Source organism: Uloborus diversus, chromosome 1 (genome assembly GCF_026930045.1).
Source record: "Uloborus diversus isolate 005 chromosome 1, Udiv.v.3.1, whole genome shotgun sequence".
Lineage (NCBI taxonomy): Eukaryota > Metazoa > Arthropoda > Arachnida > Araneae > Uloboridae > Uloborus > Uloborus diversus.
The window spans coordinates 121,321,439-121,334,843 of NC_072731.1; the positions used below are offsets into that span (position 1 = coordinate 121,321,439).

At 31.1% G+C, this 13,405-nt stretch overlaps 1 protein-coding gene across 2 annotated transcripts; it reads left to right on the plus strand.

Annotated features, from left to right (window-relative positions):
- Positions 1-82: 82 nt before the first annotated feature.
- LOC129220917 (NADH dehydrogenase [ubiquinone] 1 beta subcomplex subunit 10-like) lies at positions 83-12,881 on the plus strand. 2 transcript variants are annotated; one of them, XM_054855355.1, is made up of 5 exons: positions 83-178; positions 2,531-2,617; positions 2,757-2,892; positions 4,582-4,721; positions 12,573-12,879. In XM_054855355.1, exons 2-5 carry the CDS (start codon positions 2,533-2,535, stop codon positions 12,707-12,709), a joined length of 498 nt encoding a protein of 165 aa, XP_054711330.1. In that variant the 5' UTR covers positions 83-178; positions 2,531-2,532; the 3' UTR covers positions 12,710-12,879. The 2 variants fall into 2 exon arrangements, with proteins under 2 accessions (XP_054711330.1, XP_054711337.1); XM_054855362.1 differs by having other exon boundaries at positions 112-162; positions 12,573-12,881.
- The last annotated feature ends 524 nt before the right edge of the window (positions 12,882-13,405 follow it).

Below are 13,405 nucleotides of genomic sequence, written 5' to 3' on the forward strand. Positions count from 1 at the left end.
AAACAGTGTTGATTATCTTCCACGAAGTGTGATTTTTAATGAAGTTCAGAATATAAATTAATGTTTATAGTGTTTTTATTTAGTAATTTTGGCAATATGAAATTTCGTGTAGCAGAAGTGAAAGTGTTATAGTAGTGAGGGATTGAAAAATAAACAAACATTGTATAGAAATTTGTTGGTAATTTTTAAAAAAAATTTTACATAGAAATATAAATTAGGTTAAATAATGAAAAAATTTCATGTGCCAAATGTTGTGACTTGTTTTCTTTAGTTGATACCAGATTTCCTTCAGGCAATATTTAGAAGGTCGTTTAACATGAATAAGTTTTTATTTTTAAATAATGGTCTTAATTACACAGAATAAAAACTACCCTTTTGTTTCGAACATTTCTTTGAAAGACGTGAAAGAAGTAGCAAATTTATTTTGGACTCTTTTTATTAGCTTCTGACATGCAAATATATATTTATTTTTTTTCATATTGTTAACGCGGCCGGTTTCATTGATTTCTTGAAATATTATAATCATTGAGCTCAAAATTGCGCATTTGAAGTTTTAACATAGTTTGTCCCTCAAACCTGTATATGATCAATTCCATTTTAAGGCTATTTCAGTTTTTTTTCCCAAATGTAGAGTCCGCGACATGACTTTTTGCTATAATTATTTAATTTCTTGTTTGATTAGCACATTGTTATAATTTATTTTGAGTTTGTTTGCTGGTAGGAGTGACGCAGAATAAAATTTTGTGCTAATCAAACATGAAATTAAATACTTATTATGGCAAAAAAGTCATGTTTTGGACTCAACATTTGGGCAAAATACTGTGAAATGACCCTGCTAAATGTGATACATGTATGTTTAACGCATTAAAACTGTATATAGTATTTATTTTTCCAAAGCATGTGGGTCCTTGTGTGACAAATAGCATCCGCATATCGATGTTTACTTTATTCTCTGTTTCCATTAACACATTTTTATAGCAACCTATCAGTAACAGAGTTTGAAATCTGTACCATCCATCTGTTTTTTATCATCATATGTTCTGTTCAGAACAATTGAGAGACCTCCGTGGGCGAGTATTTCATATGCGGGTGGTTGTGGTTTCCCTTTCCACTGGTGCTCTAGGTCAGGGCTTCTCAACCTGTGATCTGCAAGTAACTAATGAAAAAATATATATTTATATCATTTTCGTAGTTGTAATTAAATTTAGTGAACAGAGTTTTCAGATTTATTTCATTTTAACCTGATATAATTGTTGTGAAAATTTATACATATGCATTTGAACGCTTTTTTTAAAAAGATTTTTTATGTTGTGTATCCCACATGAAAACATAACTTTGTTAGTGCAAGCTGTAAGATAAAGAAATTTTTCTGTACACTGAAGGTTTTTTTTTTTAATTTTTATTTTAGAGTTTCTTAGCTTTACATTTATACGGTCTGTATTCAGTCCTATTTTCCAACCCTAGTCTGGATTGATGTCTGTATTTGAAAAATGTCCAGATTTGAATTATAATCTAAAATTGTCAATATATCACTTAATGATGTATGTAATACTTTTTATATTCTTTTCATTATCAACTCTAACTCTTTCAGTAAATAAGTTTTATCTCACTTAATACCAACCCCCATCAATGACTAAGTAACAAAATGCTTTTAAATTTGGAGAGAGGAACATTGTGAAGCCTATATAATTTTAGGGTATGAAGAACCCACTTTTAAAGAGTAAAATATATTGTTCTCACAATTTTTTCTGATACAAAGTTGCTTGGGTTTACTTATTAAGCACTCATAATTTAGCGCAAAAAAGTATAAATTTCTCAGATCTATTCAAATTTGTATTTCTTTCTTTTTTTTAATTTACGGTTTTGTAGCAGTTTTTTTTGAGCAAAACATAAATAAGCTGGTTGAAAATTATATGAAGCTCTATAAAGTGTAAGAGTAATTAAATGTTTCACCACCTCACCTTACCCTTCTTTCATTATGAGGGTGCCAGGATTCTGTATGTAAATTATGGGAAGCACTAGAACCGATGAGAGGCCATATCAGCATAGTCAGAAACTAAGAGCACGGCTGGGAATACAAGTAGTATTCATTTCATAAGTTTTATGGGGAAGACTGGTCCTGCAACCACAGTGACTAACCGCCTTGACTCTTAGCAGCCATGGTAACCACAGCAAGATAAGAGTAGTAATGAAGTCTTCACACAACATTCTAAATTCTTAAGACTCTGGATTTATGTGTTATCTCTAAAATATTTATCAAATGTAATCATTGGAGGAAATACTTTCTGATGGTTTTTTTTTCCTGTTGATTATATATATATATATATATATATTATTTTAAAAAAATGTATTATCAAGAAGTACGGCACAGAAAACATTAAAAGTATTCATAGAATGTCTCTAGTGAACTTTTACTGTTTGCTATTATCAAAATTTTTGAACCTAGAATAACAAAATTCTTGCCTAATATTTTGATTGGAAAAATGTCTTTTTTCTTAAATTCTAAGAGCGAATATTTTATTTCCCCTAGAAATGACTGAACCAAGAGTAAATCCTTTCAAAAAATTTTGTGATAAAATTATTGAAACAATTGATGGTCCAGTAACATGGTTTAGAGGTAAATATGTGTTAAATTTTCATATTTTAATTATAAACTTTTTGCTCTCATAATCAATGTTAGCTTGATAATCTTACTGCTTTGTTTTCAGTTTTTTTGAATATTTTTCTGAAACATCGAACTTTATTTCCTTTTACAGAAACAGTAGTGCTGCCCAATCGAAAGCATTATCCTTACTATCATAGAAAATTCAATCGAGTCCCCACATTTGATGAATGCTATGAAGATGACGCAGTGTGCATTTATGAAGCAAATGAGCAGTTTAAAAGGGATATGTAAGAAACATATTTTCAATTGTTAATTTGTATATTTAACTAGTTTTATATATCATTGCCTCAAAGCAACAGTAAGACATAATTGCAGGAATAACAATAAAATATCTGCTTTGAAGTGATGAAATATAAGATTATCTTCAGTAACTTTTTAGACTTTAGTTCATGATTATTTTTTTTATTAAAGCCATATTTTAAAAAAGAATAAACATATTACTATTTTCCCCCCACTTTTTCCCTTATGCACCATAGTTATAGGTTTTATAAAGAGGTCATTTTTTGCCTCATAGTTAAATAGGAGAAGGCAGCATCAGTTGAGGCAAATAAAATAATTAAAAGCAGACTACCAGTTTCAAGAAATGGCTTTTTGATCAGAACCCAGAGAAGAGAGGAAAGTCTTTTGTGAGTGTAAAACCTGGGAGGCGACTTAAACGGGGGTTGGCTCCTAAACCAATCATGCTTTGGCATTTGCTGAATCATGATTGGCCATAGCAAATAGCAAAGTTCAAATCCGAGACCATTTAGTAGGACCGAATCAATGAGAGAGACTAGATGTAAAAGATTTATTTCATATTCAATTTAATTCATTTCTTTTGTTCTTCTAAATGGTCTTGAATTTTCCTTTTCCAATATCTCTATGGCATACTATGGTTCAGTAAACGCTGAAAGCCTAACTGGTTTTGCAGGCATTGCCCAGATCAGAGATGGGTATTGTGCGACCACTATGAGTTTCTTCTGTGGCTTTTATAAAAGATAGTTCTTGTATTAATTAATTTTTTCCTATCTAAATTGCATATAAACTAATCAGAGTTAAGTTAAGAATAAGACATAAGACCCTGTCGCACTATTTTCAGTTGTCTGCTAAAAATCTGGATACCAAGTATAACAGCAGTAGCAGTTCAACTTTTCATATCTTGCCCCCCCCCCCCTTCCCCCATTTTATCATGCAGTTTGACTTGTTGAACCGCACCATCGCTGCAAAGATAAATTTATTTTATCTACCAGTTTGTTAGTATTTTCAGCTTCAATGAGACAACATTTGCTCTCCAGTTTGGTTATTCACTATTCCAGACTGATGAATTATAACAAAGAACAAAACTGCAGTCTCTGGATGGGATAACCGTACTGTTGGTATATCGCCTGTAGTAATAATGTGCTTAATTTTTAGTTTCAAGGACTGCCTTCTGTCATTTTTATAGCCAGTGAGAAAAATGCCACCGCCTGAAAATGCTAAAGAAGTATCAGGGGAACAGAAGTTAAAAGACATGATTTATCGATTTTTTTTCCAAGGGAGAAAGCTTCTTATTTCAGTCAAAACATATTTAAACAAGTGACATATTTAAAGTTTTTTTTTTTTTTTTTTTTTTTTTGTAGTTGTCTCCTTACAGTTGAAAATTTTTAGTGTGGACATTTTCTATGCATGTGTAATGTAACTTTATTTAAATGCATACTATCAGTTTTATGTCTTATGTTCTTATTTGATATAAGTTACTGAATCAGTAAAACTTGGTCACAGTAAGTTGGAATAACCAAAAATTCGCTACACCAAAATGGTTTCTCTGATCACCTCAGCTTTGTTAAAGCAGGGTTCATCTGTACTTAAAAATTCTCTAACGTAGTGTTTTATGTTTTGTAACATAGAAAAAAGTTTCAAAACAATTTGTTTTAATATAACTTTTTAATAATTTCTAGGCAAGTTGATGGTTTTATTTTACAAATTTTGAATGACAGAAGAACGGAATGTTTAAAATATGAAGGCCATGATAGTGAAGAAAGATGCAAAAAAATATTTGATGACTATGATGAAGCTGTATTAAACCACTTTATTAAATGTAAGTATGTTAATCTTATCCCCATGTAATCAACTCCCAGAAATCTGAACAAATTGAGAACAAAAGCTGTGTTGATGTTAGACTTTTGCTACCATAACGTAATTTGTTTATATATTTTAGAGGGCAGTTCTCAAAAGGTGGGAGCAAATACAGACATCAACTTTGAAGCTTTATCACCAAATAACTTTCATTTTAATTAACTCAAAAATTTGTGAGTTAAATTATAGTACTGTATAGAGAGAAGAATTGACATAAATTATGGACAAAATGCTCTTCAAATACTCTTAAAAAAATGGGACATTTCACAGTATTTGGCTGTTACGGACTCTACGCTTCATGGGATATTTTAGCCTCCTACTCATGATTAGTGCAAATAATAAAGTTGAATTATTTGTAAATGATTAGTCTTATGTTTACTTATGTCATAGCATTGAAAAAAACTTAGATATGTGTTGAATTTCTAAAGATATAGGAAGATATATAACATGTTACGGACTCTACACTCAAAAGATATGAAATTTTGCTTAAACTACCTTCAAATTTTCTGTGAAAGTGATGATTATTCTTACCTAATGAAGGTTTTCTACTATGTTTCAGTTTATTTATAATACATTTGAGCACCAAAATAATTTTTAAAAGTTTAAAAAATATTTTTTATGGAATTATTTGCTAAATAACTGCATGTTTATGAACATGTTACGGACTCTTCATATTTGTCACATTTGAGTATTGTTTGAGTTATTGTTTATAAAGTCTAAACAACAACAATACTACCTTATTGTTCAATAGTTACAATGATAGAATCAACTGTTATGGCTATTTCATCATCATATATGTGTGGGGTGCCCACCTGGGGGGGGATGCCACAGACTGTGCCATTGAAGTTTTTTAAGGGGTGTTTTGAGGAGTGTTTTTCTCATTTTTTGGGGGGGGGAGGTTCTTGATATTACGGGGGAGGGGGTCTGTGGGATATTTAGGGGAGGTGCATCTGAACTCTAGAAGGGGGGGGGGGGTACTAGATTGAAGGTGGCCTCCTGTTGGAACAGACCAAGTGATATGTTGATTTCTTCAGTCTTAAATTTGTTATTAGAAATGATAGGTTTTAATGCAAATTTTACTAACAATTTAACTTTTATAGTATAAGGTTATATGGAACAAATCTGATATACCCCCCTCTTCGCGACTTTTTCCTGTTGGCGCCAAAAAAGCGTCGCCAAGAAAACTATGTATGACGTCATATGTCATACATCGTTCTTAGCGATGCTTTTTTAGCGCCAACAGGAAAAATTCAAATTATGTCATTAATTATTTAATGAAATTAATGCATTAATTTTTTTCCGTTGTTTCTCCGGGATACGAGCCCTCGGTCTCATAGTACTTTCGTAATGAGACCTCGGCTCGCCGGCCCTGCCTCGGTCTCATTACGAAAGTACTATGAGACCTCGGGCTCGCCAGGACCTCGCTGCCGCTCGGTCCGTTATCCCTCCGACTTTTAATATACATCACAGTCAGATATAAGTCACAGATCTCCTCCGTTCAGTATACAATAAAGTCACAGATTTTATGTGAAATTAACACCATTTTTTGTGCTACAAAAATGCCAACCAGACCAAAATACAAACTACCAGAAACACACTAAAAACACAATAATTCAAAATATGTTCACTTACCTTTTTTACTTTTCTTTTACTTCCTCACGTGAGGCAGTGCACATATGTTCCGCTCTTAGGGAAATTATCCCATTTTTTATTATCATTACTTTACAAAAATATTTAAATATAAAATATATATATAAAAAATCTATTTAGGACTCCGGTACGTCCAAACGTTGGACGACCTGACGAAAAAGAAAAAGAAGATTCATTAAAAAATTTCAATTGATACATTTGGACAACATCACAAACCGAACTCATAATTAAAATAGAAAATTCAACTAAATTAACATTAAAAAACAACAAGAAAAAGAATACTCTAAAATAAAGTTTGAATTGAAACTTTATTTTAGAGTATTCAACTTAAAATCTCCCTAAGAGCGGAACATATGAGCACCTACCTCCTACCACACACACACGTGCAAAAAGACAGACTTCGAGAAACTACTTTCCAGCGTTCAAGTTGCAAAACCAGGGTTGCCAAGTTATCGCCTTATTGGCGATAACTTGGCGATTTTCGTATCGAGCGAAAAATTAAAATCTCGCCAAGAGGGGGGCATATCAGAGGAGAGCCGGTTATATTATGTAATATAACCTTGGTTCTCTGAAGTGATCAATACCGGACCATCTTTGGTAAATCGAAATTTCTGGATAAATTTAAGGGGGGCTGGACATGTTAGGGAGAAGATGCTTTAAAGCCAAAACTTTTTAAATTGCGTTTTTAAAGGTAAGTTACATTTTCTGTTAGTTCAATTAAAAAAGGCAGAATTTTTTGCTTCAGGAATCACATATATTTTTAAGCAACAAAATTTTGTTAATTTCCGGTTCAAATAATTGCATTTAATAAATTAAATGAAGGGCTCAGGCGTATATAGTGGTATCTGACAAAATCATAAAAATCGAATTATTCAGTGAAAACAATGGTATGTGATCCTATAAACTGAAATCATATACAGTTTTGATGTTTCCCTCATAAATGGCGACACAAAGTAATAGCTGATTTCTTCAATGTAGTATTGCGTTCATGTAGATAGTTGTAAGTGGTAAAAATGGCAGGTAGCGAACATGTGGCTGGCAATTCTGGTGGCAATAACAGGTGTGAACTTCCAGCTGAATATAGTGAAAGTGATTTTTATGACTCTGATAAAGACCCAGAATACATCCCTAGTGATGATGGATCTAAAGTTAAGGTAGGAATGATTATTATTTTAGGTATTTTAATCTTTCTATACAGCATGTAAACAATGTTATGTGTATTCAGATACCATTTTTTACATGCACTAAGTGTATGGCTGATAAGTTATCATAATAATATATATAAATAAAACAAAGAATGTATAACTTCAACAGGCTTAGCCAACACCGAAACTTCAATGGGACCTACGTTCTACAGAAAAAAGATATTTTGTTATAACTTTGGCATCCATCGCCTGCATCTTTCACAAGGATATTTTTACTTGTGGGATGAATCAACAACTGTAAGGGGGGCTGATCAAACAGGAAGCTGTATGTTGGAGACTTTTTTGAAACATAATGGCAAAGCTACAAAGTTGATTGCCATTTCAGACAATTGAGGAGGTTAAAACAAAAATTGATCTTTAGTATCAGTGTGGCTTCGCTTGCTAGCTCTAGGTGTATTTAAGTAAATTGTCCCCATATTCCCACAAGTTGTGCATACTATGCTTTCCTCCAATAGAGCTATAGTAGAAAAATATGTCAAGGCACATTGCCAATATATCTATACTCCCGATGAATGGGAAAATGTTCTCAGATCTGCTCAAAAGAAAACAGCATTCATTGTTTACAGAATGAATCAGAATGATTTTTTGAAGGTGTCCAGTATGAGACAACATTTTCAGCAACTAAAAACATCTGAAGAAATTGGTACAAGGAGCATTGGGGGGGGGGGGGGGAGATGCGGTGGTTTTCAGAAGACTTCCATAAAATAAAGATGTCGAATACATATTCAGGCTTATTTACTTATGTTTCTTTTAACAAAAGAAGACCAATGAACCTCAAAGAACTTCTCATTCAAGATTTGGAAAATAAGTACACTTTCAAGCTACCAATTCAGGGAAAACTTAACAGGGAAAACTTAAACATGTCCTCTCCTCTCTTGTTTAAGTTGAATTCCTTCTGTGTATCACCTGTTTTATACAAATCTACAGTCTAATTTAACATCACTTAACCCATTTGCACCCAGCATCACAGGGACGCTACACAACGATTCCTCTCTTATCAGCCCAGCGGCACTAATTATTAGTGAGTGAAAGGGAATGTTTTCGAGTGAATTATGAAGCAGTTTTGAGACTTGTCGCATGGGAAATATAACTAGTTTAAATTCGTTGACCTAAGTAGTTTTAATTAAAATTACATAAGGAACATATTTTTTTGCTCCATTTCTTTTTCTTTGAATCCACACTCACGATGTTTAACTCTAACTTAGTTTTTGTGCTCATATCATTTAATTTTGTGCACATAGTTAAAGTTTTAGTATTCTATTTATTTCACTTCCTTCTAATAATGTAATAGTCTTTATATTAATAATTAGTAATCAGTAGTACATTGTTTAGTCAAAATTAAAATTTCAAGCCATTATGTTGAGATGCTGATTTTATATGAATATTTTTGTTCAGTTAGGCTTAACTGCTGTAAATGCTCGGGCCGATAGCGGCGTTCCATTTCAGAACGTGGTAAAGTTATTTTGAACAAATTTCAGAAACTGTTATTTTGGCAATGCTATTTTGATTGATTTACTTTCATAACTAAGCAACTTAATTTTTTTAAATGGTTTTCGTGAAGAATGAAGCAATAAATTTAATTCTTCTCCTAAAATAAGTTCTTTGAGTTCTTAAGTATTAGCAGTTTATTTTTTGTTATGAAAAAAAAAATCAGGACAACTTTTTTTAGACCAAGAACTTGGTGTATGTTGGTTCACTTTTAGAAAACCCACCAAAAGTTTTAGAACAATTAAAAAAGCAATACTCCAGTATTAGCAATAGTGAAGTTGCTAAAAACACAAATTGTGCTGATTCTTGAAAAAATGTAACTGTAGATGTTGGTCAATTTTAATTATATTGATCTTTAAACTTTGGTTTTTGATTCTAATCACAAAACAACATTTGTTTGGTACAAATGTTGGATAATATTTATACAAATACAAATACAAAAGTGACGACCAGCAACAGGCTCTGGGCCCAGCTAGACTGGTTCCTAGTCAATTTACAATCCCCTGTGAAGATCAATGGCCCTCTTAAAACTATCTACTCCCTTGCTCATTACCACCTCTTCTGGTAAACTGTTCCAAGGTTCCACTACCCTGCTAAAATAATAATTTTTCCTAACATCCATGTTAGCCTGAGATTTAAATAGCTTAAAACAATGACCCCTTGTCCTGTTTTCAGTGCTAAACTTCAGCCCCGTAACATCTTTCATTTTAATAAATTTAAACAACTGAATCATGTCCCCTCGGTCTCTTCTTTGCTCAAGACTGTACATTTTTAGCCTTCTAAGCCTGGAATCATAGTCTAAGTGAGAAAGTCCATTTATTAGCCTTGCAGCCCGCCTTTGAACCCTTTCCAATATGTTAATGTCTTTCTTAAGATAAGGAGACCAAAACTGAACAGCATACTCCAAATGAGGTCTTACCAAACTTCTATATAACATTGAACATCATTTAACATTGAAATTGTAATAAAATTTGTTTTCGTTATGTGGCGACTCCAGGACTGTGGCTGGTTGGTTCACTTGACAAAGTTCTCTTAAAATAATAATATGAAAAAGGTAATGAATTGAAAATTTTCTGGGATGATGAGAAATATTTAATGTAACTCATGGTAGAAAATAAAACTACTAATTGAATTTTATGATGAGATTTAAAAAAAAAAAAAAGAAGAGTAGAGAGCCAGACCAATGTGCTTTTTCTGTGCAGGCTGTTCAAGCATTTTGGTGAAGAAAGAGCTGTGTTGAAACAGTTGCCAAATGTAGAGTACCTAACGTTTTGTAGAGTACGTAACCAAATTACGAAAATCATAAAAGAAATACTGAATTTAAATTTTCATGAAGCTTATTTTAGAATAATGTAACACCATAGGTGAAATTAGAAAATATTCAATTTAGTGATATAAAATGCATAAATAGGAATTTTATCAAAACTTTTATTCTAATTATTGTTACGGACTCTGCAATCATCATTTTCACAACGTATAATTTTTTAACGAATGCACTTTTTAATTAAAATTATTATATGTATTAGAGATAATCCTTTACTTTATTTGTCCCAAGCACCAGTTTTGGCTTGAAATTCAGTTCAAGTCACTATTGAAAAAAAATTCAATGTAGAGTCTGTAGTTGTAAAAGTTGTATTTTTGATGTTTTGATTGCGATTACATAGATAATATGAAGTAAATAAAGAAAAAAAATGACATGCATGTCTTTTGAAATGTCCTTTTTCAATATATATAAAAATTTTAACTTTTTAACAAGTTTTGTTATAGACACCCCTATGTCACAAATACCGTGAAATGCCCCTAATATTTTCTTTGCTAAAAGGCACAATTTTGGACATTCAAAATGTTAACTGAGCAAATGTACCATCAAAAAAAAATTTTTTTTAATTATTTCCATACGCTTCAAAAAAAAAAAAAAAAAAATTAAGGGTAGGAATCTCAAATTGAATAAATTTTTGAAAATATTTTCCACAAATTACAAAAGTAAAGACATATTATTATTTTGTAAACGATTTTAGAAAAAAGGAAGTTTGATGTATGTCCAAAAGTTACGATCTGGACAATGCTATTATTTGAGGACTAAATATATGATTTACATGTCTTAAAGATATTTTTTGATCCTCAAATCAATTTTTAATTATTCTAAAGTATATAGCCTATGTTTTTATGCAGTATCTTTTAAGCAAAATCATTGTTCTTAAACATATATGTGAGATGTCCAAATTGCATTGCGATCTAGACGCCGATAATTCTGTCCATTTATTCATTATTATAAATGATCTTCTGTCATGTTACCTTTATAAAAAAGACTATTATAACGTTAATTTCTTTAATCCATTGATATTTTGCACCATTAATAGGTTATGCATTGAATATTACACAAATAACAGTAAAAACACAAGTTTTGCCTAACGAACGCATTTAAGTAAACAAAACGGCGGCAGCTCATAACTCTGCAACATTTCAAACATTATATATGTTATTCTGCTGATGTTTTGGATAAAATGTTTTCAAATTATGACAACAAATCAATATCTAAACAGCAATTAGTCAGTTTTGGCGACTTTATCGCCTTCAGTGGCAAAATGGATGTGCTTTTTTTTTTCCCCGGATTCTACAAAACCATAACAAAATTTTATTATTTAAAGACCAGTATATAAAGTCATTTAAATACTTCATAAATCCTCTATTTTTCATTGCAGAATTTAAAAATAGATAAAATTTTCATTGGAAAAGTTCAAAAACTGAAACTTACATTATGATGATGTCCAAAATCTGTTACCTACAGACTGATCACTACATTTGCTATTTATTAATTTTTATAAATGCCTGCTGTTTTTTTATGTTTATATATGATGGGTTAGGTGTACATACTATGAAATAAAAACAAAATTGATATCAAATTTCAAAGTTTTCAAAATTGCTCAGAATTAACTTTTTTGTTCTCACCATTTGAGAACTACTCTAAATTATTATATAGTAAAATTGAGCTCTTTTTCTTTTTTCTTGCCAGAAAACTATTATAAATTTATTAACATTAAAGATTTCTGTTAGGGATGCATTTTCCATTTCCTTATCTTAAACTTAGCTCTAGACATATGAATTCATGTATGATCTAAGTTTATATTATTCTAAAATTGAAATGACGCTCCAAAGCTTTATGAAACTTTTATAAACATACTGTTATTTTTGTTGTACCTTTTTAAATGGTACAGTAAAAAGTTAACATATAAAAACTGTTGGTAATGAAAAATCTGGCAACAAGCTTGTAAATCCATGTTCTTATTTATCATAGTTTTGAAAGACTGATTTTTTGGTAAGTTATTGACAGCTTAATAAAGGGCTTTGGAGCTCCCTGACCATTGATATGCCTGAAATTACCTAAATTCATGTTCTATAATCTTAACAATCATTTTATGTTTTAATTGTCTAGTATGTAATTTGTTTTTAATTAACATAAATCTCTTTAGATGGAGATCTGGGTGCCTTTGCTCATGTTAAATTCTGTTACATGAAACAGAAACATAGATTAGTGTATGAACGTAGAAAAGCAGCTGGAACATGGAAACCAATCATCAAAGAACATGAAGGAAGTTTTATATGGTAGAAGGAATACCTGTACAAAAATTGACTTGATAGATTTGATATCCCAATATAAAAAATCTACTGTTAATTTCAACACTCTGTAAATTAGTTCTGTTACTGCAATTACTGTTTTCAAAATAATAAAAATCATTTACAAAACTGCTTTTTTGGATACATATTTATCTTTTTTTGTTCTTAAGTCGTATTTTGTATGTAGTAAATGCTGGAATGTAATCAAAAGTAACATTTAAAAAAAAGTCAACTCTATGTCTATATACTCATCCCTCGAAGTGCTTAGAATTTATTCCAAAACACTGCAGGACTCGTTTTTGTTCTACTTTTGCTTTCCAGTTGGAAAAGAAAAGTAGAAGATATTGTATTCATGAGAAAAAGTTTGTAGTTTTTAGTATGACCTTCCTTCAGAAGACCCTCAAATTTGTCTTAATTTCAAAAGTATTGCACTGATAGCCTAAAAATAAGAAAAAAACATTCTTCAAAAAAATTCTGTATATGATTCTGTTGAATGTGTACTTTTTCCGACTCACTATTTTTATTCATTATTATTCAGTGTTGCTTTTCAATGCATTAAAGAAACCAAATTATATTATATAGTCTTAAAATGTGAGTATAATCACTAATTTATGACTATATTGAGTATTTGTACTTAATTGTGCAAAGTAAAATAAAGATAATCTGCAAAAATATGTTCCTCTATTCC